Below are 25691 nucleotides of genomic sequence, written 5' to 3' on the forward strand. Positions count from 1 at the left end.
CGGGGATGGGGTGGAGGTGTTAAGCACCCAACCTCCCGGGTCCCTAGGAACAAGGGCCCTGGCTGCCTCTGGATCTGGTCGCACCCTCTTCCTAGGAAGTTGCAGCGTGCCCTCACGCCAGGCCAGGCACAGCTGGCGTGCTTGGTGCCTTCTGGGCCGAGCACAGAGGTGACTGCGCACAACTTTACAGAATGCTCTCTTCAGGCCCCATGCTTGCCAGCTGCCTCTCTGCCAACAACCTAACTCAAGCTTGTGTGGCCTCTGAAAACTGACGCGTTGCCAGGTTCGGTGTTTGGGAACTAAGAGGTATAGCTATTGAGGATAGAGCAAGGGGCGGGGACACTGTCCAGGCACAGCCTGCTGGGATACAGCAGAGGGGCTCGGCTGGCCTCAGATGTTTCCCCTGGCTTAGGCCGGACCTGAACTCACTGAGGAGGTTCTCTGTGACTTGGGGGGTGTGAGATGGAGAGAGAGATCTGAGGCTCGTGTGCTGGAGGAAGAGTTGGAAGACCATCAAGGAAGATAAAGGAGATTGAAAAGGTGTTAAGCAATGGTCTTAGAACTCAAGGAAGGCCCTGAGCCTTTCTACACCACAGCAGACGCCTGGGGCCATCCTGAGCGTAGCAATGGGGCCAGGTGGGGACTGCGGAGATCAGGACAGCCCAGGACACCTGAGGGAGCCTCAGGCTGGTCAGTTTAGAACTGTAATTCTCCTCCACACGTTTGAGTGTGAGTTCAGTTAAAACCAGAAAAGCAGCCAAGCCTGGCGGCACAAGACCTGTCACTCTAACTAGGAGGCCGAAGCGGAAAGATCTCAAGTTCAAAGCCAGCCTGGGCAACACAGAGAGTTCTAGGTCAGCCTCATCTCCGTGCTGCTGTGGTTCAGGAAGCCTGCCCAACACACAGAGGCCCCTAGGTTCAATTCCCAAAACGGCAAAGCCAGCTGGCCAATCTAGAGAAGCCACATCGCCAGGGAGTTAAGCAAAAAAAGAAACCGCAGGCAGTAAGCCCCTCCTTTTGCAGAAGGAGCAGGCCCAGAGCGGGAGCGCCTTGCCCAATACCACAGCCATCTGGTGGGAGCTGGGGCTTACAAGCCCCCAGGACTTAACAAGGGGACAGCCCTGTGTCAGTCCGCCCTGCCATTCAGGAGGAAGTGAGACAGACAGCAAACGGGTGCGCACGAGTGGCTAACACTTGTAACCTCTGAGGCCAGGGGCTCATGTGCCGGTCCTTACAAAGGGAAATGAGGCAGGAAGGAGGGTAAACTATGAGGACTGGCATTGGCCTCACACCGCACTCCAACCTGGCAGCAGGGACCACGGGGCTCTGTGCCTCCACCGTGGGGAGAACTGAGTTAAGGTCTGTAGGAACCTAGGCCAGTGGCTGGCACTCAGCTGCCCCTCTGGGTATCAGCCAGGTTTATAATCACTGCCTTTGATGGGGGGAAGCTGAGGCTCGCAAGAGACAGATTCTATGAGTCCATCCTGCTTGGCTTATGTCATCACGCCCCCCCCCCCACACCCGCCAAGGAAGGGGGTGTAGCAGCCACTTGTACTCTGCTCTGAACACTCAGCCCAGCGAGCGGCAACAACTTCAGGCCTGGCTTCCAAGTGGAGCAGCGGCACTAACGCAGGCTGTGCCGCCAGCGCTCTGACCTTGCCAGCCTTCTGCCACAGACCAGCCTAGGTCAAGAGCCTGGTGAATGCGAGCATCCACTTGGCAGCCAGTCCGCCAGCTGCTATCGCCCCAGCCGTAATGTCCCCCCACTGGTCCTCCCCTGCAATTTCTGGGGCTTGGCCCAGCCTTCCATCCAGCTATTTCAAATGACTCATGCCCACAATTCCTCCTCAGCCTGCAGCTTGGGAAGGGGGAGAGGGGCACCCCGGACCGCTGCGATACGCTGCAGCTGAACCAGTTCTGGCCCCGGGAACACTGCGCCTCACAAGCAGCAAGGCATAGGTGGTAGAGGGCAAACACAGACTTCTGCTCAGGGGAGCTTCTGTGAGGCCACCTGACAAATCAAAGCCGCCCAAACCTACAGAATCCACACAACCCACACTCTAGCTACAAATACTCCCACAAGGCCCTGGTGGCCTTCTGCAGCTCAGGCTATCACTGTACTGAGCTCTGAGGAGGGGACACAAGGCCCAGAGAGGGCCCCTTTCCCTAAACTGCTTTATTCACCAAGGAAGGATGGTGGAGCAACACCCAGTGCCTGGGACTCTGCTTTCCCCATTCTGTCACTAGGCATAGCCAGGTGAGACCAGGCTAACGCTGGGGGCTGGGACCTGCAGGGTAAGGCTGCTTTAAATCCCGCAACAGGTGAGAGCCAGAAGCCTGGCTCGGAGCCATGGACGTCATGCTGTGCAATCCTAAGGAACAGAGGTGGTGGTGGTGGTACACTGTTTGAGTCCAGCTGTTTAGGAGGAAGCTGGGTGTGTCAGTTCCAGGCCAGCCCAGGCTACACAGCGGGACCTTGGTTTTTTGTTTTGTTTTGTTTTGTTTTTAAAAAGAGTGCCTGCAATCCCAGAGCTGGGTTTATGAGTCAGGATGGTCCCAGGAGCTCCCTGGCCAGCCAGTCCAGGCAAAATGGCAAGTTCTGGGTTTAATGAGAGACTCTGTCTCAAAAAAATAAGATGGGGAGTGTGATGGAAAGACACCCCACACCAACCCCTGGCTTCCCCAAACCCACAAATGGAAGGCACATCCCACATGCACCCACCCACAATAATTATAACAGGGATGTCACTCGGCTGACAGAGTCTCTCCTAGCATGCCTGAAGCCCTGGGTTCCACCCTCAGCACTGAATAAAAACTGTGTCATGGCGCACGCCTGTAATACTAACATTTAGGAGGTGGAGGCCAAAGGACCAGAAGTTAAAGGGTCATCTTCAGTTGGACAATGAAGCAGAAGCCACAGGTGACCCTGTCTACACACACACACCCCTCAACCTCCCTTTCTGTGGGAAGTGCCCTGACTGACCTTTTCTGCAGCCTGACCTCAACCAGCACAGGGAGGGAAGGAGTGGGCAGGTCCAAGCCCCAACAGCAGCAAGTGCTGAGGCTGTCAGTCACACATCTGATCACAGGCGCTCGTCACTCACAGGTTCCAGGGACTGCCCCAATGATGTGCGGGCCACCGCTCAGTGCATTAATGAGTCACTTGACTTAACACAAACTACGGGATCATTTATAACAAATGCATCGAAGCCAGCGGCACCCTGACTGCTCCAGAGGAGACTGACCATACTCAGGCCAGGCAGGTGGTACAAGCCTCTAAGTCAAGCACTCCAGGACTCAAACAGGAAGAGTTCAGGAGTTCAAGGTCAGCTTGGGCGACACGAGACCTCCTGGTCACAAACATCACTGTAATCGTCACAGGCAGGACTGTAGGGTGGTAAGGCACTTTTGGGAGTTTGGCAGCTCCTCAGCAGGTTCAGCTTTAAAGGGGCCTTATAGCCCAAGGATCCCACTCCTAGGGTAACTATTAAACAGAAACGAAAACACACGCATATGCCAAGAAAAACAGCTGTGACGGTCCCAGCACAGTATCAACCGCAGCCAAAGACCACCTACAAGTCAATGGAAATATAGATGCGGTGTATCCACACCAGGAAACACTACTGACACATACAAAAGATAAGTGCTGCGGAATGCTCTGGCAGAGAAACGGTCACAAAACGCTGTCAACCTATGGGATTCCGTGAAGAACCATACACAGAACGTTCCAGAACACACCAATTCAGACAGGCAGCAGGTGTAGCTGAGGGTGGCTTGGGGCCTGGACAGAGAGGTTTGGGAGTTGACAGTTAATGGCTGCTGCTTTGGAGGATGTAAAGATGTTCAGAAAGTAGACTAACGGGGACAGTGCGTGACGAGAGCATCCTAAAACCCACCTAAAAGCTCACTCCCGAAGGGCGGGTTGTATTGATTAGTGGCGGGTCAGACCTTCAGGAAGCTGTTACAGAATACTCAGATATGGTTTTTTAAAACAAGATATGGTAAATGTTGATAAGCCGGAGCCGAGGCGGGTACAGGAGTTCACGAATAACTTAACAGCTTATTTAGGGCACATAACAATAAACCCAGTTCCGCATCCCCAAAACTGAGGCTGAAGCAAGGGCATGTCCCGATGCTAAACCGGAGCCTCCCACCTCATAAGCCCCGATGCAGAAGCTGGGCCTAACCATCAGGCAGCCCTACTAGGATGAAAGAAGCAAGGGGTGGGGGAGGGCTGAGGAACGGGGTGCACACAGGGAGGGGCGGGGGGGCAGAGGGGCAGCTACCTCTGGGCTCGGGGTGAGGGTCAAACCAGAAAGCCCCTTTCCCAAATCCCCTCGGGAGAGTTTCTGCTCTGTCCCGGCCGCGAGTCCTAGCGGCCAGGCACGTGACCGCCCAGGCCTCAGTTTCCCCACGTGCGGAGCAGGAAGCCGGCAAAACTGGGCAGAGCGAAAGGCGTCTGCGTTCTAAGAACCACCGTGGGCCGCGACCTCCGCAAGTTAACTTCCCCGCGGCGCCGCGCGGGTGGGGCTCCAGGCCACGCGCGTCCCCCACGCAGCGGCCAGGCCTGTCCGCGCCGCCCACAGTCCCGACCGCGCCATGCTGCCCTGACCGGGCACTGGCCGAGGCCGCCGCCACCTACCGTGCCCAGATCGGCGCCCGCGCAGACTACGGCTCCCTGCCGGCTGCCAGGGAGGCGCCGCGAGGGCGGGGCCGCGTGTTGTGACGCAAGGGGCGGGTCCGCTTGTAACCACGCCCCCGTCGCCCACCGCTTGACCACGCCCCTCCCGCGGACCTCGCGCCGATCGATTCCAGGCTAGACGCGAGGCCGCGGGGCGGGACCTAGATTGGCCCCGCCCACACGCACGGCCTCAGCCCCGCCCCCTCTCCCGTAGCTTTCCCCTCGGCCCTTCAGGGTAGCTCGGCTAACTAGGGGAGAGCCTCGCGTCGTGACGCAAAGGGGTGTGGTCTGAGAGGGACCGCCCCTCTCCATCGTTGCCCCGCCCTCGCTCCTCCCCGGGGGCGGGGCTCCGGCTGTCCAGGGCTGCTGCTTTGGCTAACGCCGCCGGCCTTCCTAATTTGCACGCGGTTCAGCTGGGCAGCTATCCAGGAGTGCTGGCCGTCCCTCAGAGCATGGGTAGGCACTGTAGGTCCCCAGGACAGCGCCCCAGAGAGCAGCCAGCCCTAGGTGAGCAGAGGAAGGGAGAAAGTGCAGGCTCGCTTCTCACCGTGTGTACATGAGTGTGTTACCAGTTTAAAATACATTCCTGGGGCTGGGAGAGATTGGCTCGTTTGGCAAAGATGCTTGTTATCCCCGAAACCCACGTAGAGACGCCACTAAGTTGTCCCTGACCTCCCAACACGTGTGTCACGGCACATACAGTAATAAAGATAAATATTTAAGACAATATTCTGGGGTTTGCAAGGTGGCTCAGTGGGTAACAGCGCCTGCCTCCAAGCCTGCGGATCTGAGTTCCGTGGGAAACTCACATCATGTGACAGCAGACACCCCCTCCCAACAAGTTGTCCTTTGACCTCCCAGGGTGCTGTGAAACAGTGTCCCCCATACCTATACAAAAATAAATGTAATGCATTTCTGTACTAGTAGCAACCAAGGCACACAGATAGTGTTGGTCACTCACTCATGCATTCTATAAAACAGAGCCTGCCCTGTGGTCGACGCTGCTCTCACAAAGTCTCCACCTCGATGAAGCCAGTTACCAAGAATGAAACCACAGGACATAGCATTTACTGAGTGCATATTTGAGACTTTTGTGTGACTAACCTGGCACAGTGGCTGGAAATTTTATAGTATTTATGGGTGAAGGAAGAGATCAAAGAAAAAGGTCTGAAGGGGACTTCTGTTCAGCTGAGGCTTCTGTTCCGGCCTTTATGACTGCATAAGCAAAGGGGATTACCCCAACAAACCTTCAGGGCAGAGTGCCTGTAAACGGAGGAGGGGCAGTAAGCCCAGTCTGCTGGGGAGAGGGGAGGGTGTGTGTGTGTGTGTGTGTGTGTGTGTGTGTGTGTGTGTTGGGGTGTGTGGTGTGCTTACATCAGGACCTGATGTAAGGCAAGGTGGCGCATGCTACCAGTCATGAAAAGTCCATTAGTGACAAAGTGTGGGGCTGCCGGTGCGGAATCCAGTAGGGAGGAGGTGAGCCTGGGGCCTTGTGCGAAGACAGGTAGACAGGCTGTGCTGCTGAGCTCTCTGCTGAGAGCTCTCTGGACGCTCTCAGAGAAGAACAAGCAGGGCAAAGGCTTCAACTTGTCCCAGGGGTAGCTAAGTACCCCAAGGTAGGCGCAAGAGTGCAGAGGAAGGAAGGGTTCTGCTTCCGAGGATGCTGGGAAGACAGGTGAGGCGGGCCCGAGTGGATGGCTGGAGTGGGCGTTTTCTCGGGCACACAGTTTAGCAACCACTTGCAGGTCTAAATCTGTCACCTCCTGGAGTGACTGGATTACACACACACACGCACACACACACACCCTGTACCCCTTATGAATCACCCTGGGAAGCTAATGTAGCTTTGGAGACTGGTGGGTGTACAAGCTTATCTCTATACCATGCCTGTCTCTGGGCTGGGACCTTCCGCGACGGCCACTTCCCTCATGGGCTCACCAGCCTGCCTCCTTAGCAGGTTCACCAAGCATGGCACAGCGCGCGCGCACACACACACACACACACACACACACACACACACACTTCCTAGCACTGACCAGGGGTATGGGGGTGCTGTATCAATGGCTATATGCCTTATTCAGGCTCTTGCTGTACCTGCAGCTGTTCAGGCAATAACTCTGGGCACCGGGGTTTGGGGGGGGGGTGGCTGAGTGGGTGGAACACTTGCTGAACACTCTCAAAGCCCTAGCTTCCACCCCTAGCACCAACAGGGCTTGTGTTGTTGTTGTTGTTAATACTTTTCAGCATGCTTGTTCATTCTCTCTGACAGCCCCTGAGGTTCCTTATCACCACACCCATTCCACAGACAAGGAAACTGAGGCTCAGCCGGGAAGTGTGGTTTGAGGGCTGCAGCTGCCTGTTAGTACTAAGGCAAGCTCAGGTCTCTCTCGCCTTCCCAGGGCTCTTCCATCAGAAGGGAGCCGCTGGTGGGTTCCTTCTCTGTCAGGAAGCGTGTGGGGTTACCATTCCCTTCCAGACGTCAGGCTTCAGCAAGCAGGTTTGATCTCTGACTCAGATGACCGGCTGCCATAGCAACATGGCTCCAAATAAGGTAGGTGGTCATCTCTTGTCCTGTTCTCTGTGTGTGTGTGTGTGTGTCCAGGTGTGTCTGTGAGTGTGTGTGTTTGTGAGTGTCATATGTGTGTGAATGTGTATGTATTCCAGTGTGTGTGTGTGTGTGTGTGTGAATGTGTGTGTAGCCAGGTGTGTGTGTAAATGTGTATGGATCCAGGTGTGTCTGTGAGTGTCATGTATGTGGATCCAGGTGTATCTGTGAGTGTCATGTGTGTGGATCCAGGTGTGTCTGTGAGTGTCATGTATGTGGATCCAGGTGTGTCTGTGAGTGTCATATGTGTGTATCCAGGTGTGTCTGTGAGTGTCATGTGTGTGTATCCAGGTGTGTCTGTGAGTGTCATGTGTGTGTATCCAGGTGTGTCTGTGGGTGTCATGTGTGTGGATCCAGGTATGTCTGTGAGTGTCATGTGTGTGGATCCAGGTGTGTCTGTGAGTGTCATGTGTGTGGATCCAGGTGTGTCTGTGAGTGTCATGTGTGTGGATCCAAGTGTGTCTGTGAGTGTCATGTGTGTGTAGCCAGGTGTGTGTATGTGTGAATATGTGTGTAGCCAGGTGTATGTGTGTGTGTATCCCACCCAGGGCAACCTGAAGTGTCATATTCTGGAATCTTATTGATCTCCTTTGAGACGAAATCTCTCATTGGCCAGCAGCTCACCAATTAGGCTAGGCTGGCTGGCCCACAAGCCCCAGGGAGCGTCCTGTCTGCCTCCCCAGTGCTGGGATTACAAACACACCTACCACACCCAGTGTTTTCACCTGGGTTCAGGGTGCTGGATCGAGTCTTCACGCTTCAGTGCCCGACCCATCTCTCCACACCCTTTCACGTTTTGAAGCAGGGTTTTGCTGTGTAGCATAGGTCGGTCTTGAAGTCACGATCGGTCTGCCTCCCCACGAGCTGGCCTTAGTCACCCACCTCATCACCGGCCTTTGGTGCTCACCTCTTTAGAGCCCCCTTGGAACCGTATCTTCTCCCCTGCCCTCAGTTGCTCCGTGTCCTTCTGTGCCTGATGCTGACTGGGTGTGGATCTAGTTGGTGTCGGGGATGAGGGTTCCCGGCTCAGCTGAATTGAAGCTTTGAGGTCGGTATGAGGTGCAGGACTCCAGGCTCCTGGAGAAGCTTCCAGAAGGGTGGGCCTTGTAACCAGCCCCAGCTTTCCGTCAGAGTCATGCCAAAATCACAATTTGAGTTGGGGTTGAAAACACATCGTGACTCTTCCTGCTGCAGCTCTGAGGCGTTTTCCCAGGGGGACGGGCCTCAAGTTCCATGGCGACCAGCCTGGGGCGCCCGCGGCTCACCCTGACGGTGTAAGTGTTCTTTGCCTCTACAGTGTTTATTTTGCTTTAGAGGTCTTCTGTAGGCTTTGTTTTTCTTACAGAGTGTCTTATGAGCTTGTAAATTTGCTAACACACAGTAAATTAAAAAAAAAAAAAATAATAATGACTGTGATTCCCTCCTAGGTTTTGCGTTGGGTTTGGCAAGTGTATGTATCTAATCTCAAGGATGCTAATTTGCCCAGTTTTTTTTTTTTTTTTCACCTGTCAGTACCTTTGAGAAAATATGGATATCAGTGGGCTGAGAGCAGCCAGGAAGGAGCTTTAGGATTAATTAAGCTGGGCTGAAGAAATGGCTCAGTGGTTAAGGGCACCACCTGCTCTTCCAGAGGTCCTCAGTTCAATTCCCAGCAACCACATGGTGGCTCATAACCATCTGTAATGTTATCTGATGCCCTCTTCTGCAGATAAAGCTCTCATATACAATAAATAAATCTTTTTAAAAAAAGATTAATTAAGCTGACAAATCCCTCCTCTTTCCCTCTCTGCCTCTCCTCCTCCCTCTCCCCCTCCCTCTCTCTCCAGGGCCTCATGTAGCTCAGGCTAACTCTAACTCCCTCTCTCTCCAGGGCCTCATGTAGCTCAGGCTAACTCCCCCTCCCTCTCTCTCCAGGGCCTCATGTAGCTCAGGCTAACTCCCCCTCCCTCTCCCTCCAGGGCCTCATGTGGCTCAGGCTAACTCCCCCTCCCTCTCCCTCCAGGGCCTCATGTAGCTCAGGCTAACTCCCCTCCCTCTCCACTCCAGGGACTCATGTAGCTCAGGCTAACTCCCCCTCCCTCTCCCTCCAGGGCCTCATGTGGACTCAGGCTAAACTCCCCATACCTCTCTCTCCAGGGCCTCATGTGGCTCAGGCTAACTCACCCCTCCCTCTCTCTCAGGGCCTCATGTGGCTCAGGCTAACTCCCCCTCCCTCTCTCTCCAGGGCCTCATGTGGCTTCAGGCTATCTCCCCCTCCCTCTCTCTCCAGGGCCTCATGTGGCTCAGGCTAACTCCCCCTCCCTCTCTCTCCAGGGCCTCATGTGGCTCAGGCTAACTCCCCCTCCCTCTCTCTCCAGGGCCTCATGTGGCTCAGGCTAACTCCCCCTCCCTCTCTCTCCAGGGCCTCATGTGGCTCAGGCTAACTCTAACTCCCTATATAGCAGAAGATAACCCTGAATATATGATCCTCCTGCCTTCACCTCCCAAGTGTTGTGATGATAGGCATGTGGTGCCACACCCAGTATCCTCTGTGCTGGGGTAGAACCCAGGGACCCCAGCAGGCTAGGCAAGCATCTCCCCCTGCTCCTGTTTGCCTTTTTCTGGGACTCAGCAAATGGACACAGGTAAAAACAATTGTCGTGTAAATAATATCAAAACCGTTCTATCAACAAGCGTGAAATAAAAACCCCGAGTGAGCAGACAGCCCTTGAGTTGACTCCGTGGAAACCAACTTTCTCTTTCTGGCAGTGCGAGATGATGCGTCCGGCTATCAGGACCCTGGAAGTAAGCGAGCATGAAGGGCAAGACTCTGCCCTGCTGCAGCATGCCTTTAATCCCTCCACTCAGGAGGTGGAGGCAGGAGGATCAAATGTTTAAGATTATCCTTGGCTACACAATAAATCAAGGCCAGTCTGGACTGTGATATCAAAAAGAAACAAACAAAAAAAAAGTTGCATGCACACACCATAGGGGCTCAGGGTGGTGAGAGAAGGGGAGGGGGGAGGGGGGAAGGAGAGAGACGCAATGATGTAGGAATTCACCAGCTCCAAGTGGGGATCGCCACAGCTTGCCTTTAAGATCCATCATGGAAGATTGGGGATGAAATGCAGAGAACCTAGGCTCCCGAATCTTGGGTTTGAATAGAAAGTGGGGGCTACTGACTGACAGAGCAAGGAGTGAGGCCCAGAAGGAAGCCATTCACAAGACACAGCCCAGGGCCCAACAGAAGCTCAGCTCAGCCTGGCAATCCTAGTTCCCAAACAAGCCTGTCTTCCCGCCCAAGATGCTGGCCACTTTGTGGGGTAGGAAGGGGAGAACCAGTGTTGAGGAAGAGGCAGAATGGAGGTGTCACAGCGCTAGACCCAAGGAAGGCTAGGCAACATGGCTCCTCTGCCTCGGAGGCCGGAAAGCCCAGGCTGAGGTGTTAGGAGACCCCACCTTCCTTATCATTTTCATCTGCCCACTCAGCCTCCCATCCTGTCCCCATTTCTGCCCACACAACCACCAAGTGACTGCCCCCCTTCCCAGGATGCTTTGCTCCGTCTACCACAAGCTCTCCACACCTCTGCCTGTACTGGTGGAGGTGCAAAGCTGCCAGGCACAACTGTGCAAGCTGGCGGCTGCACAGGGTGTTGCTTACAGGGCGCAGACCACCACAGACTTCCACCAGCAGTTTCTAGCAGGCGACAGGAAGATAGGCCTGTTCTCTTTTAATCACCTATAGGTCGATGCCATCTGGGCCAGCAGGACTCTGCTGTTTGCTCTGCCTAAAACACACCCTCGCCTGTGCTTTACGCTTCATGGCTCTGGCTCCATCGCTCGAGCCTCTCTCCTCCTGGACGATATCCATAGCAACACCCTTCTCACCACAAGCATCCGTCCCGATAACGTCAGTCAATGCTGACTGCCAAGCCAGGAGTCAATAACCCCCGGTAGAGATTTCCGGAACACGGTTCTGGGTGGATTCACGGGCTGAATCCACCCGGAACACGGTTCCGGGTGGATTCACGGGCTGAATCGATTACTCAAAAGTTACATTCCTTTCAGTCTTCATTGTTTAAACAGGAACTTTATATATATATATATCTCAGATGGTTTGTGCTTTTCTCCAACATCTGCTAATGACCACTGAGTCATGTCAGGAGCAAGCGGGCGGCTGGAGTCAGGGAAGTGGTGGCTGCCACTGAGACTTAGCACGCAGCCTCCGTTAAACTGCATTTTATGTCTTCGTGAGACTACTTTTCTGTCCACAGTATGTGAGGCCAAGAGTTTCTGCTTCCTGGGGTGTTATGATAAAGTTTTATTTACAAATCAATGAGTGTGTTTAAAGTGACAAGTGCAGAGGCGCACAGCCAGACCATAGGCAAGCATTGCAGACGGTCACAGCGGGGAGGATGGTGGGGGTGGGGGGCAGCTGGGAGGATGAGAAGCTGACGTGCATGCAGACTCTGAAGCCAGACTGCCTGGACTCGGGTGCAGATGTTCGCTGAGTGACAGTGGCGGGCAAGTCCGGTCCCACCTCTGGGCCTGGTATTCGTCACATGTTCAACTGGAAGGATTACAGCGGGTAATCAGGTACCCTGGAAACTGCAGTGAGATGTGTGTTTGTGTGTGTGAAGACTCCTGAAGCTGGACACAGCGGCACACACCTGTGATCTCAGCTCTCAAGAGGCTGAGGTGGAAGGGTCCTGAGTTCAAGGTTAGCCTGGGCTACATAGCAAGGCCTTGTCACGAGTGTGTGTGTGTGTGTGTGTGTGTGTGTGTGTGTGTGTGTGTGTTATCTGCATGGATGTATATGCACCACATGTATCTCTCGGGCCTATGGAAGCCAGAAGAGATCATCAGATCCCCCACGACTGAAGCAATAGCTGCCTGTGAGCTGCCATGTGGGAGCCGGGCATTGAACCCAGGTCCTCCAAAAGTACAGCCAATGAGCGCTCTTACATGCTGAGCCATCTCAACACTGTCTGCAACTTGCCTTAATAAATAAGCAAGCAAACAAACAAATAGGCTGAGGGTATAGTTTAGTTGGTAGAACGCTTGCCTAGCCCAGGGTTCAATCTCCAGCATCAAATAAACTCAGAGCTGTGGCTCACACCTCTCAGAAGAATGTGGCTCAGAAAGTTAAGGTTATTTTCCACCACCCAGGGGGTACAGAACGCCAAGGTTATCCTTGACTGCACACTAAGCTCGAGGCCAGCTTGGGACATACGATCTGCTTCCCTCACCTCGGGGGGGGGGGGGAATTATCTTTGCAGTGATTGCTGTGTCTACGACCGGTTGTTCTTGTTGCTACCATGACTGAGAGTCACAGGTGAGTGCGCACTGTTCATAGACCCAAGGATATTTCGGCTGTAGGAACTTTTATTAGCTGGGGAAGATGAGACATTAAGGCGGGGAGGGCTGCAGGAGGGACAGGTGTAGCTTGGTTCACTTGGGGGGTTCAGAGGCCAGCACAGGGAAGCAGCCCTCTTGATGCCACTGGCGGTCCCGCAGGCGCCGCACAGCCTGCATCTGCGGCTGGAAGGCACCCCACTCGTTCCAGTGTCGGAAGTCGCCAGGCTCCAGCAGATACTGGTAACCTCGGTAGCCTGGGTACTGGTAGCCAACCCATCTGGGAAGAGAGCAGGAAAGGTATAGGAGTGACCAGGGTCCCCTCCCCGACCCTGGGATCTTTTTCACTACCCAGTAGTGGCCACACACCTGCCCTGGCTTGGCCCTTTCTGCCCTGTGTATGGGGCATGTCCCCTTTTCTGATAGGCCTTAGTATCCTCCTCTGAAAAGTGGGCACAGTCATGCAGAACCAGATGAAGTGACTGCCCCTCACTGCAGGCAGCCAGTCCACACCCACGGGAAAGGGTGACACTGGGCTTGCTGGAGAAGAACCGAGGTTAGTACATGAGGCTTGAGGTCCCAGCTGATGAGGACCAGGCATCAGGAGCTGTGTCCTTCATATCACCGAGTCTCTGTGGCTACTGTAAACACTATCCAGCACCAGACAACCAGGAGCCAGGCCCTCAAGTTGAGCCATGTGGGCCTCATTTACCCTCTGCGGGGTGTGGATGGTGGGGACCCTGCTCCTTCCATGTCTGAGGAGGACTCACTTTATTTGACGGGTGGGTGCAGCACGGTCAGTGATTGATTGTGAGTTCAGTCCTTGCCTGAACACTTCCAAGCCCCTCTCTCACCTGCTGCTTGTCATTAGCCGGTTTCTCTGGGCGAAGAGCTGGATCCCACCCACTTCCTTCCATCCTGATAGAGGACAGGAGCCCAGGCTGGACCATGTCCACAAAGTACAGAGCACACCGGTGTCTCCAGCACTGGGCAGAAGAACTCCCTCTAAGCAGAGCGTGGTCTTAGTCCTAGCCTCTCTTCCGTGACCAACACATGCCAGGCTCTCAGATAAGACTCTGAACCCAGAGGGGCCAGATGAGAAGGGCACGGGTTCCAGGGGACAAGGGAAGGGGAGCTGGGAAAAGGCTACCACTGTAGGAAGGCAGAAAGGGACATTTACCTCAACATTCCTAGGAGGTGAGGCATTTGACCCTTCTCAGGCTCTCGTGGAACTAGGATATGGGGCTCTGCTTGTGAACCTCAGATCCCAAAGTGGATGAGGGAGTCCCACCCACACATTGTGCAGCCAGCAACGCTGAGTTGCGGACAGGGTGCCATCCCACCCAGGGACCTCTGCTGGACCTACCCTCTGGCCACAGCCTCATTACTCCTAAGCAGCTGCAATTCTCTCCTTCTGTGGGCTAGTATTGAGACTGAGGTGGAACTTGTCACATGCCCCAGAGCCATGGGATCTGTTGTCAGAACCCCAGGACCTAGTCCTGGAGGACTCTGTGTGTGTGTGTATCCTTCCCTTTCCCAGGGACCTGACCCTGCACTTCTGACCCTGCACTTGCTGCAGGATGCTTACGTGCCACCGGAGACGGTCACGCTGCCCACACGGTCACAGAAGCCGTACACCCAGAGGCTGGGCACGTCATCCTCTTGGATCTCCATGGTGTTGCCCTTGAAGTTGGCCCCTTCAAAGAGGCAGATCTTATGTTCCTGGGGATCCTGGAGAGACCAAGACCAGTCAGAAATGGAAGCAATTCGGGGGTGGGGGTGGGGGGAGAAAGGGGTGGGCTTGTCCAGGGAGGCGCCTCCTCCTCTGGGAAGAGGCCATAATGGTTGCTAAATCTCAGACAACTGACCAAGGATAAAACGACCTCATCCACACAGGCTTGAGTTCGTACATGGAAATGTGTGGCGCCCTCTGCAGCAGCACAGAGGTTCCGAGAAGGCAAGCTTGATTTACACCACAGGGTCAGCAAGGGATGGTAGCTTTCAGAGAAGCGCAGTTCCCAATTCCCAGCAGTGTCTCTGAGGCACTGGGGAGCCCCAGCCAATGTCTCCTTATACAAAGTTCTAATCGGCGTGAGCTACCGTGAACCGTGGCCTGTGAAGGGCCCGCGGAGCATGGATCTGGGTTTGAGTCCTGACTGTGGACCTTTCGCCTGGTACCTTGGGCTTCTCACACTGTCCTTCAAGCCCCAGGGCATCCTCCCACAGAACAGGAGGCTCTGCTGCTGCCTCGCCCACGGCACTGTGACTGAGACACTTGGTGGCCGAGCAGTAGCTCTGGAAGACGCTGCAGCACACCCCTGGACGTCAGCACGGGAGTCCTGGCTGGATCTGGTGATTGGGTGTTGGCTGTAAGTTTGGTTTTTCGTTTCTTGTGGAGCTGCGGGTGGAACCTTGGTCCTGCTGCACCCTAGGCAAGTGCTCTGCCACTGAGCCCAGGATCAGTGCCATAGAGTCGAGCAGCAGGGAGCAGCACAGAGTGAGGCCCCGCTGTGCAGAAAGCTGACCTTCATTTTCTATGTTTGGGTCTCAGTTTCCTTACCGTTACAATGAGTGTTGTGATGTCTTTTGTCTACTAGGGCTGCTCTACAGATTCCACACAAGGGAGAGAAAGCACCCGGCATACAGCAGGTGCTCAGTAAAGGCGTACCTTAGTCACTATTGTTAACTGGGGAACAAGGGGAGGGCAGGACACAAACGCATCCTTCCGTGTACACAGTTAACTCTTCCAGGAGGAGGGGGAGGGGTCCAAGGAGGTGTCATAAGTGAAGAGAATTTAAGCGGGGCTTTGTAGGTCAAGTAGGAGTACGGTAGTTGGAGAAGGGAAGTGGGGCAGCGGTCACGCTGAGCACAAGAAAAAGCCGAGGCAAAGAAAGGCTGGTGTGCTGGACAGCGAACGCCCCTGGAAGAGGATGTGTGGGGGCGTTAAGGAAAGATGCGCCAGGAGTGCCTCACAGTCCCGAGTGAGCCTCCGTGAATGCGCTTTCTTCCCAGACATTCCCACCTCAGAGGTGAGAGTCGCTGCCATCAGAGCCTGGCACGCGTGAGTAAGAAGTAATTGGCTCATGACTCATAACCAATTCATAATTCTGGGAGAGCGAAGCACCATGTGGGGCCTGAGCAATCTAGAGTCAGCTCCTTAGCTCTGATCCAAACATCAGGAGGTTAATTCAGCATGTTGCCATATTGTCACGCTGTTACAACCATCATCCCCCAAAGTCCCTTTCCTAACCATTTTATGACTTTTTCCTTCCTTCCTTCTTTTCCTCCTTTTTTCAGCAAGGTCTCACTTGTAGCCAATGCTAGATCTGAACTCTTTTTTTTTTTTCAAGACAGGGTTTCTCTGTGTTAGCCTTGACTGTCCTAGACTTGCTTTTTAGACCAGGCTGGCCTTGAACTCACAGCGATCCAACTGCCTCTGCCTCCCAAGTGCTGGGATTAAAGACGCACGCCACCACACCCAACCATAGCACAGATTTCACTCTGCATGTTGAGTGTCCCAGGCGGATGACAAGCTCGCCAGGGTGCGTGGTGCGCAGCCAGGAGCCTGACCTTCTGCAGGGAAATCAAGGAACACACTGAGATGTCTGTTCAGTCTCCAGAAGCACAACTCGCAACCCACACAGCAGAGAAGCGTCTGTATCATCGCTCACAGCCGGGGCAGGGCGTATTTCAGAATTGCAGAGAGCAAGGGAGCCTGTTTCTGGACAGCGAGAGATCACCAGGCTTCTGTCCGCACTGTAGACCTCTGCCCACATCCCAGCCACTCACCATCCTGACGGGCCGGAAGGACATGAGCCGGTCACTGCGGTAACTGTTGGTCCAGGTGTCCCAGCGTGGATACTCGCCCTTTTCCAGGACGAACATTTCCCCACGGAAGGCGGATTGCTCAAAGGCTACCCAGCTGAACACAAGGACCGAGCCGGACAGAGACAGAAAGGAGAAAGTGTCAGCAAGTGCCCTCCTCGTCTTGTCTCTCCACCTCTTCTTGCACAGGAGCCCAGGCACCAAAAAGAAAACGTTTTTGTGGGTCCCATGGGTCTGGGTTTTATTCTGCGCTACACCCGTGTGACTTCAGACAAGTAGCTTCCTCTCTCCCAGTCTCCATCACGTCATCCACACTAACAGTTTTTGGAGTTGGTGAAGGATTAAGTGAGATACTGTGTGCAGTTATTTCAGCAAATTATTATTATTATTTTTTTTTTTAGCAAATATAGGATTCACAAGGCCTTAAATGCTGTAAGGACCTGGGGCCAGCGAACTTATCGAACAGCTGGGACAAAAGCCCAGCTTGCTGCTCATGTGACTCTCACACCCACTGGCCACTTCTTTCCAACTATGGGAGGAACAGGAACCGGTCCCAGCCCTGCTGCAGGCCGGGTACGAGGTACTGCTTTGGGTTCAAAGCAAGGCCTCTCATAGGTGACTTACAACACAGCTAGGTTTCCGACTAGCAGAGTGGTGCAAGCTGGTGTTCAAAAAATCATTTAAGCTGGGCGGTGGTGGCACAGTCCTTTAACCCCAGCACTCCAGAGGCAGAGGTAGGTGGATTTCTGTGAGTTCGAGGCCAGCCTGGTCTACAAAGTGAGTCCAGGACAGCCAAGGCTACACAGAGAAACCCTGTCTCAAAAAAAAAAAATCATTTAAAATGAAAGCCAGGAGCCAGGCTGCAGTGCCAGCACAGGGGAACAGCAGCAAAGCAGCAAGATCATGATGTCTGTGGTAGCCTGGGCTACACAGTGAGACCCTGTCTCTAACCAAGGAAGCAAAATCAAAGGAAGCAAAGGTGATTAGTCCCAGAAGTTCAGATATGAGAGAAGAATTAATTCATCTCTGCTGAGAACCAGCCGGGCAGCCGGCGCTCCACAGCTCGAGTGAGTGTGGTGGTGAGTCCCAGGCACCCGCTGAACTCTAGAGGTATGACGGCACATGCAGAGGGCTCCATCTTCCACAAAGAGTAAATTGGTTTTTGGTGGTTTTTTTGTTTGGTTTTGGTTTTTGGTTTTTTTTTTTTTTTTTTTGCTTTTGTTTTTTGGAGACAGGGTTTCTCTGTGTAGCCTTCACTGTCCTGGACTTGCTTTGTAGACCAGGCTGGCCTCGAACTCACACAAAGAGTTAATTGGACTTTAAAATCTACAGGGGCTCTTTCAGTAAGGTCTGCCTAGGAAGACTAAAGCAAAGATCATGGAGGTGGTGAGCCTTACTCTATATGTTTGGAATTCTGAAGAACCAAGAGAGACTCAACAGAAATATTCCTGAGGGCTGCTGGCACCTTCTCACCAGAAAGACAGCAATGAGGAGACGCACCCTCATGAGCTGAGACTCACAGAAGCACCCCAGGAGCCTCTTGACCTTGTCTGAGGGATGAATCAACTAGACTGAAGTGACAGAAGGGAAGATATGGATTTGTCCTCAAAAAAGTCAACTGAGGTGGTTTTAGCAGACTGGAGAAGATCAAAGGGTGGATGGATGGATGGATGGATGGATGGATGGATGGATGATGATGATGGATGGATGGATGGGTGGATGGATGGGTGGGTGGATGGGTGGATGGATAGATGGATGGATGGGTGGGTGGGTGGGTGGATGGGTGGGTGGGTGGATGTGTGGGTGGGTGGATGGATGGGTGGGTGGGTGGGTGGGTGGGTGGATGTGTGGGTGGGTGGATGGTTGGGTGGGTGGATGGATGGGTGGGTGGGTGGGTGGATGGGTGGATGGGTGGGTGGATGGATGGGTGGGTGAGTGGATGGGTGGGTGGGTGGATGGATGGGTGGGTGGGTGGATGGATGGGTGGATGGATGGATGGATGGGTGGGTGGATGGGTGGGTGGGTGAGTGGATGGGTAGGTGGGTGGATGGATGGATGGATGGGTGGGTGGGTGGGTGAATGGATGGGTGGGTGGGTGGATGGATGGGTGGGTGGGTGGGTAGGTGGGTGGGTGGATGGATGGGTGGGTGGGTGGATGGATGGCTGCTGGGTGGATAGACAGATGGATGGGTGGATGAAAGGATGAGTTGATAGATGGATGCCTGTATAGCTGGATGGATGGATATGTAGGTGAATGGGTGGATAGATGAATAGATGGATAGGTAACGACAGGAGGATAGATGTGTAGATGGCCGATTAGATGGATGAATGAACAAATAAACAGATACAGACATGAAAAGATTAATAAAAGAGAATGATGGATACAAGGCAAGTGACCTGATGGATTGGTCTACAGATGAAAGCACAGATGGATTGGTGATACATGTGCAGATAGAGTGGGTAGACAGGAGGGGAACCTCAGAATGTGGTGCCACACAAGTGTGAAGACCAGAGACTGGGAAACCACAGACCTGAGTTCTAACCCCGGCTCATCACTGACTATTCACCACATGATCTGGAGCAGTCTCTGAAGGCTGTCAGACTTCAGTGAGAGAGGAGACGTGGCTGCACCTGCATCGCTGGGAAGTTTTGAGGGTCTGAAATCAGGGAAGTCGTGAGGCAGACCCAACACGAGGTTCACACTGTGATCTCATCCGTGACTAAGATGGGGGAGATGCTGTTGCTTATGAAAAGGCAAGATAGATGCGGTCTTGCCGCCTGCTCCTCTCCCACCACACTCCTCTGTGCTCTTCAGGTGGCTCACGAGGGACCCAGTCAGCAGTGAGAAATGTCAGATATATGTCCCACTGCCCTTCCTCATTGCCTATGGTTCCTTTGAGCAAGAAGAGGAGGGCAGGAGTCAAACGCAGACATGGAGCCTCAGCCAGGGAAGTGGTGCCCAACCCAAGTCATGCCATGGTGTCGGGTTACGGGTGAGGTCTCCTGGGTCTCATGGTACAAGGCCCATGGTGCATGGAGTCTGCTGAGTCTTTGTCTTTCCTCTCTTCGCCTGCTCACCTCCTCTTCATCCTTTCCTCCCACGTGCCTGCTGATCCTGCCACAGCCCTTGCCCCTGGCTCTCAGACCTTTGTCTGTTCCTGTGGGGCACAACCCCAGGAACACCAAAAACACAGCGTGGGCATAGCTGTCCCTCTTTTTGAAGAGAAATACTCTGGCCTTGAGTCACCAGCATCCCAAACATCCTGAAACCTCAAGATGGCCACATCCAGCGGTTCCTGTCCCAGATGGGCTTGGGGGATAGGCGGGGCTGACTTGAGGCTCACCGCACGGGGGATGGGGTGGGCGCAAGAGGCCTGAGCAGCCCCGGAACCAGAACTTAGACCTTGGCATGCTCTGAGACTCACAGGGCAGTGGGGGAAGGTAGCCGGTCACCACTGTCACCTGCCATACTTGAACGTCTACAGTGCCAACCACACTTTGCCTCAGAATCATTCTGACCGCTCTTGTTTCAGAGTCAAGGAAACCGAGGCTTGGAGATTGAACAAGATGCAGGAAGGCGGTAGGTCTGATCTAAATCTGACTTTGAATCCATGCATAGCAGATGGTCTGAGATGACTTAAACACTGGCTGGCCACACCCCTTGGACAGCTTTAGAGTAGGGAAACAATAGTGGCCTCAGCTCCAGGCAGCTAGCCCTGGGAAGAGGTAGCCTGCTGTGAAATCCAACAGCCTGAAACTGCCACGGGCTCAGCCACTCAGCATGGGCAACTTCACCCATTGACTCAGCTCTTCAGAGCCTTGGGCTCCCATGTCTGTGGCCAGGGGAGGAGGGTAGCCCTCTCTCAGACACCCTGGTGCCGTTCTGGTGACATGCCACACACCTACTTCTTACACTATAGGTATTTTCGGGGAGAGGATTGGCAACAGCATGGTAGCCTACTACTGTTTCGGTCATCTGTCAACGAGGGAGCACCATACCCCTGCCTCCAGGGTTTGCAGGCCGACTAGGGAATGGCCTAGGCGCAGACTGCCAGGTGTTTGTGGTGGAGACCGCCCCTCCCCCTCCAGCACTCACGGTCCGGAGAGGACAATCAAGCTGCGCACTCTGTCGAAGCCACGGTCCCCCAGGTTCAGGCACTCCCCCGAGAATTCCACCCGACGGCCCTGGAAGTTTTCCTGCTCGAAGACAACCAGCTGCAGAGAGAAGCCCACCCAAACCCGGTCGATAGAATGAGGTTCCATGACCCTGACCCCGCAAAGGAAGCAATGCTTGAAGGGCATGTGTCAATCAAAGCTGGTGGGGCCTGGATGCCATGAGCCTCACTCAGTGTGTGTGGATGTGCCTGGCCTCTGGGCTCTCTGCTACTGAACTCAAGATCGGTTGGTCCCAGTGTCGGGGAAAGGGATAGGGACCTGTGTCTCCGATCCAAGGTCTCTCTATGTAGCCTAGACTGACCTGGAGTGTATTCTGTAACTTGGGCTAGCCTTCAGCTTGTGACCTTCCAGCCTCAGCCACCAGGTGGTGGGACTAAGCCCTTCTTAGGTCCAGACCTTCTAGTTTGTTCTCTATGTTATTTCTCAGCCTGGTGTGACCCCAACGTGGACTTCCACTTCCTAACTCATATCTTAGGCTACATGTGTGGCCCTGACCCCGCTCTAGGTGCAGAAGCCACTTTCACCAGGAAGGGATTGCTTCTCCTCTGCCCTGAGTGTCTTCCATTGCGATACCCCTTACCGCCAGGTACAGCCACCGCCTCTGAGTCTCCCTCCTCCTCAACCCTCGCTCTCCTCCTCCTTTTTCTCTTTCTCTCTTCTCCCCCTCCTCCTCTCCCTCCTCCTCCTTTTCTTCCTCTTCCTCCTCTTCTTCCCCCCCCCACAATCCCCACCCCCAAAGGGTTCCCTCAGGGAAGGGCCTGAGCAATTTCCTTCTCTGTGGACCGTAATGTAGGAAGAACTCACTACTCCGTAGCCCCAGAGCATGGGCAGCCCCTCTCCCCCACAACCCCCCACCCTAGCCCCTCACCCCCATCTCTGCACCTCTCATTTAGAGTTTTACCCACTTTCTGTCCCGCACAGGACTCTGTCATTCAGTGGGGTCAAGGCACCTACCCAGCACCAGGTGCATGTGGCAGATGCTTGGAGTCGGGGAGACCATGGGGGTAGGGCCCTGAGGAACCCTTAGGGCCAGGTAGTTTTCACCAAATGTAAGCTTTATATATGGGCTCTTGCTACCTTGTTCAAAAGTAAACTTGAACCAATGATTAAATGCATTAGCACAAATCAAAACCACTACATCCAGACCAGGTGTGTGAGTTATAAAGTCTCTGTCTGATGGTAAAGACAGAATAAAAGAGCTCCAAGAGTCAGGCTCTCCAGGAGCCCCCAACCTGACCCTGGGGGGAGAATTTCCAGGTCAGAGGTCAGCCAGGTGGCCTGGAGGCCTGGTGGATCTCCTGGAATGAGTGATCTCTGCCACCCAAAACACTCCTCTCCTGTTTCTGGCTGTGCCAACTCTGAGCGCCCATATGCAGCCTGCAGCAGGGAGGGCTGCATTGCACTCTAGAGTGGATTTCCTTTTCTCCCAGGCATGTGGGACCCCCGAGGTTCCCAGACCGGGAAGGAAGAGGCCAGGGAGGATGGGGAGCAGATCGGGGAGGATGAGGAGCAGGTCGGGGAGAATGGAGAGCAGACCAGGGAGGATGGGGAGCAGGCCAGGGAGAATGGGGAGCAGACCAGGGAGGATACACAGTAGAAAGAGTCAGAGACTCAGGGCTGGAGAGATGGCTCAGAGGTTAAGAGCACTATCTTCTCTTCCAAAGGTCCTGAGTTCAATTCCCAGCAACCACGTGGTGGTTCACAACCATCTACAATGAGATCTGGTGCCCCCTTCTGGCAGGCAGACAAACATGCGGGCACAATACTGTATAAATAATAAATAAATCTTATTTTAAAAAAAAGTCAGAGACTCCAAAACCCAGAAAGGAGAGAAGATCTGCAAAAGGGAGAGAATGAAGAGGGATGAGGAGGAGGGACGAGGAGGAGGGGGATCAGTAAAACCCAGCCACCGGATCCTTACCCTGTAGCTCCCAGGTGGCAGGTCTCCTACTTTGGCAATGGGCCTGGGCACAGAAGCTGGGAGGGAAGTGGGGCCAGGGGCTGGGGCTGGCCCTGTGGATGGGGCCCCTTTGCCCTTGCTCTCAGGCCCTGGGTTCACCGCCGTGGTGGCTGCAGCCTTGGCAGGCTGAGACATGGCTCGTGATGCTGCAAAGAGAAAAGGGAATCTTTGAGCTGGGTGATTTGGGGGGGGGGCACTCTCCAGTCATTGGTCCCTGGGAAGCAGCGTTGAAACTTTTGGTTTCACCTTGGCTCTTGTGTGGGGACAGCCACGCTCTTCTCTGGATGCTGCTCCTCCCCTGAGCTGTTTCCCTGGGTTTAGCGCCACACTCTGCCTTCCCTTCCTCGTCCCCTTCTGCTTTGTTCACTGTCACATCTGTCTGTAGCCTGGCTTTGCCTCACCAGGTGAGTGACAGTCACACTCAGAAGTGTTCTCTGGGCACCGTTAAACACGGCAATGAATGCTCCGCATCATGACCTTAACTGTGGCTAGCTGGGGGTCACGGTCCCCGTCTAGAGTCTCGCTGGAGTGAAGGCGGCCCACCGCGGCAGTCGGCTCCGGTCTGAGCCAGCAGATGGACAGGCACCTGGGTTACTAAATGCAGCCTTGTAAACACTGCTGCCTTCGATAGCTGCTTAGTGCTTGGCTCTGAGCCAGGCGCACGGCCGCTTCTCAGCCAACATCTGCTCAGAGGGTGAGTGCAAGTGTGTGTGTGTGTGTGTGTGTGTGTGTGTGTGTGTGTGTGTGTGTGCGCGCGCGCATGCGCGCGCGTCCTGAACCTCTCCCAGCCATCTGGCCCTGGCATCCTCTGAGGGCAGATGTGGGTGTGCAAATAGCAGCCTGGCACTCGCTCGGGATTGAGCGGTCCAAGAGGAAGAAGTACTGTGCTTCTGGAGCTCCATGCCAGACCTGTGTCTGTGGGCGTTGGGTGGAGGGGATTCTGGTCAGCTCCACCGGTCCCTCAAGGAACACAGACTTCTTGGCACGGGTCACGCCTGCCTGCATTGTCCCCCAGGAGAAATGTACCAAAGGCTGTGTGGATAATTAACAAACCTCTGGAATGCTTGGGGTCCAGAGCAAGCACCCTGGTTCCAGGTGGGCTCGGGACATTATCTCTCTAGCTGGGGCTAGCACACTCCCCCCGCCCCCAGCCTTTCTTAGGAAGACTAGCTGCTCTGCTACCCACACATCTGGACCACATCAGGAGTTTTAGCTACCCTCAACCTTGGCTGGGTTCTGGGAAACACTCCTCAGAGGCTGGGCTCCTTTCCCAGCCATGTGTTCCTTCTCCTTCCCCGTAGTCTGCTTCCTTTCTGCCTTTCCAGCTGGGGACTTCCACCATTGCTTCCTCCCTCCCCACCTCCCATCCTGTTTGTTTGTTTGGTTTTTTTTTTTGAGATGTGGTCCCACTCTGTAGCCCAGGCTAGTCTCCAATTTTCAACAATCCTCCTGCCTCAGCCTCCAGAATGGTGGATAACCAAGTATGCACCAGCAACAGTTCTGGGTTTTGCTTTCTCCCAACTCTGTTCTTCATCTCTCTCTCTCTCTCTCTCTCTCTCTCTCTCTCTCTCTCTCTCTCTCTCTCTCTCTTTTCATCACCCTCCATTCTTCCCTCTCTTTATTCCCACCTTTCCTCGTCCCCCCTCCCCCCGGTTCTCTAGCAGTGTGGCAGTTCCTCTTACCTGTGTTGGAGGACAGGCGGGTGCTGTGGGTGCCTCAGGGCCAACCCCCCATTTTATAGCCTGGCAGACACCAGGGCCTATAGTGTACAACACAAAGAGGCTGCTGGCTCAGCAAACCTGGGCAGGGCTCGAGGCCGGCTCTGCGCCACTGCTGCACAGGCTAGCACTTTCCATTGTGGGCCTGGAACACAGAGAAGCCCTGGCCCCAGCCCTACCCTGACTCCTGTCCCCATTACCCTGGCTGGAGAGAGGCCCAGGGCCCTTCTGGCTGCCCTCCTGGGGTAGGGAAGGGGCATTGGGGAGGAGGTGACCTCTGGTAGCATCCTGGCTCAGGCACCGTGCATGGCATGGCTTTAGAAGTCTCCACCTCCAGGGGCCTCAGTCTATGGGCACAGGTGACATGTCTCCCCTGGGATGCTGCATAGGACTAAAGAGGATGTGTCAGGCCACAGCCCATTCCCCAGCAGCCTCTGGGCTCTGTGATTGCACTCTCCAGGCCTCCGCAGCCCAGCTGCCCTGCCCTGGCTCTTATTACTTCCCTCCCCACTTCTCAGATGAGGAAGGATGGATGCAGAAGCCAGTACCAGCCACAGCAAGCAGGCTGGCACTGGCCATCGGACCTCGGCCCTGACTGAGGCCTGCCAGCCTTCCCTGTTCTAGGGAGATGGGTGGGGCTGGGTCTCTGGCTCAAGCATTCAAGGCCTGGGCCCTTCCTAACTGCTCGCCACTATCTGACCCTAGGGGTGCTGCCCAGGAACACAGAGCTTCTGAGTGGCCTCCCATCCCACTGCACCTGACTGGGCAAAGGGGCCAGCACTTCATGCAGGGTCTGGGCCCTCGGAGGTCCCTATCAGTGCCAGGACAAAACAGAGGCACCAGTGTCCCCTGAAGAGGCAGGGAGACAGAGGTATTGGACATCTGAGGTAAGGACAGAGATAAAGGACGTGGAGCGGAAGAGAGAAAAGGAGATAGAGGAGACACTAAACTGAGAGACAGAGGGAGCCCGGGCAAAGGAGACAGCAGGGTAGACGTGATCCTAGTAGACCAGTGAACCCCAAGTGGCCCCACCATTTCCACCAAAGAAACTGAGGCCCACAGAGAACACCCTTGTCCACAGGGGTTGGAAACTGGCCAGGTCAGGCCACCTGTGTCCCCAGCCTCAGTAGCGTGCATTCGTCTTCTGAGAGAGCCTTTCTTCTTTGGGGAGTCCAGGACTATCTCTATCTTGTGGTCCCCCTGGCCTGGGAGCAGGGCTGGCCTTGTCTCTCTACCCATGAGCCCCTCTCCCTGCTAGTCTCCTCTCTGCCTTTCATCCTGGGCCAAGGCCTTGAAGGGCAAGCCGGGAACCTCGGGATAAGGCAGGCACTGGGACTCAGGCCAAGATGCCTGCGGTGGGGACCACCCACAAGCCTGGGCCTCAAGGGCAGG

The 25691-nt window shown here is 54.6% G+C and overlaps 2 protein-coding genes across 3 annotated transcripts in view; both read right to left on the reverse strand.

The window, feature by feature from the left end:
* The window catches only part of Tpst2 (tyrosylprotein sulfotransferase 2), a 38042-nt gene extending 33301 nt beyond the window's left edge, over positions 1-4741 (reverse strand). For both annotated transcript variants that reach the window (XM_051161740.1, XM_051161738.1), the window contains exon 1: positions 4643-4741. The gene's annotated coding sequence lies outside the window, so the exon portion shown is untranslated. The remainder of the gene's footprint in view (positions 1-4642) is intronic.
* Positions 4742-12644: 7903 nt separating this feature from the next.
* Crybb1 (crystallin beta B1) lies at positions 12645-24635 on the reverse strand. Its single transcript, XM_051161971.1, has 6 exons — positions 24264-24635; positions 22543-22727; positions 20542-20660; positions 16410-16542; positions 14209-14351; positions 12645-12900 (listed from the first exon to the last, which is right to left on the reverse strand). The coding sequence occupies exons 2-6, from the start codon at positions 22714-22716 to the stop codon at positions 12717-12719; spliced, it is 753 nt and encodes a 250-aa protein (XP_051017928.1). The 5' UTR covers positions 22717-22727; positions 24264-24635; the 3' UTR covers positions 12645-12716.
* Positions 24636-25691: the final 1056 nt, after the last annotated feature.

Source organism: Acomys russatus, chromosome 19, assembly GCF_903995435.1.
Source record: "Acomys russatus chromosome 19, mAcoRus1.1, whole genome shotgun sequence".
Classification (NCBI taxonomy): domain Eukaryota; kingdom Metazoa; phylum Chordata; class Mammalia; order Rodentia; family Muridae; genus Acomys; species Acomys russatus.

What these genes read in the sequence shown, in the direction of transcription:
- Crybb1 (XM_051161971.1), bottom strand. Translation starts at nt 22,716, where the DNA reads ATGTCTCAGCCTGCCAAGGCTGCAGCCACCACGGCGGTGAACCCAGGG. An exon ending in TTGATTGTCCTCTCCGGACC is followed by an intron (nt 16,543 to 20,541) that starts GTGAGTGCTGGA and finishes CCTTGTGTTCAG; the next exon opens with CTGGGTAGCCTTTGAGCAAT. An exon ending in GTGACCGTCTCCGGTGGCAC is followed by an intron (nt 12,901 to 14,208) that starts GTAAGCATCCTG and finishes CTCTCTTCCCAG; the next exon opens with ATGGGTTGGCTACCAGTACC.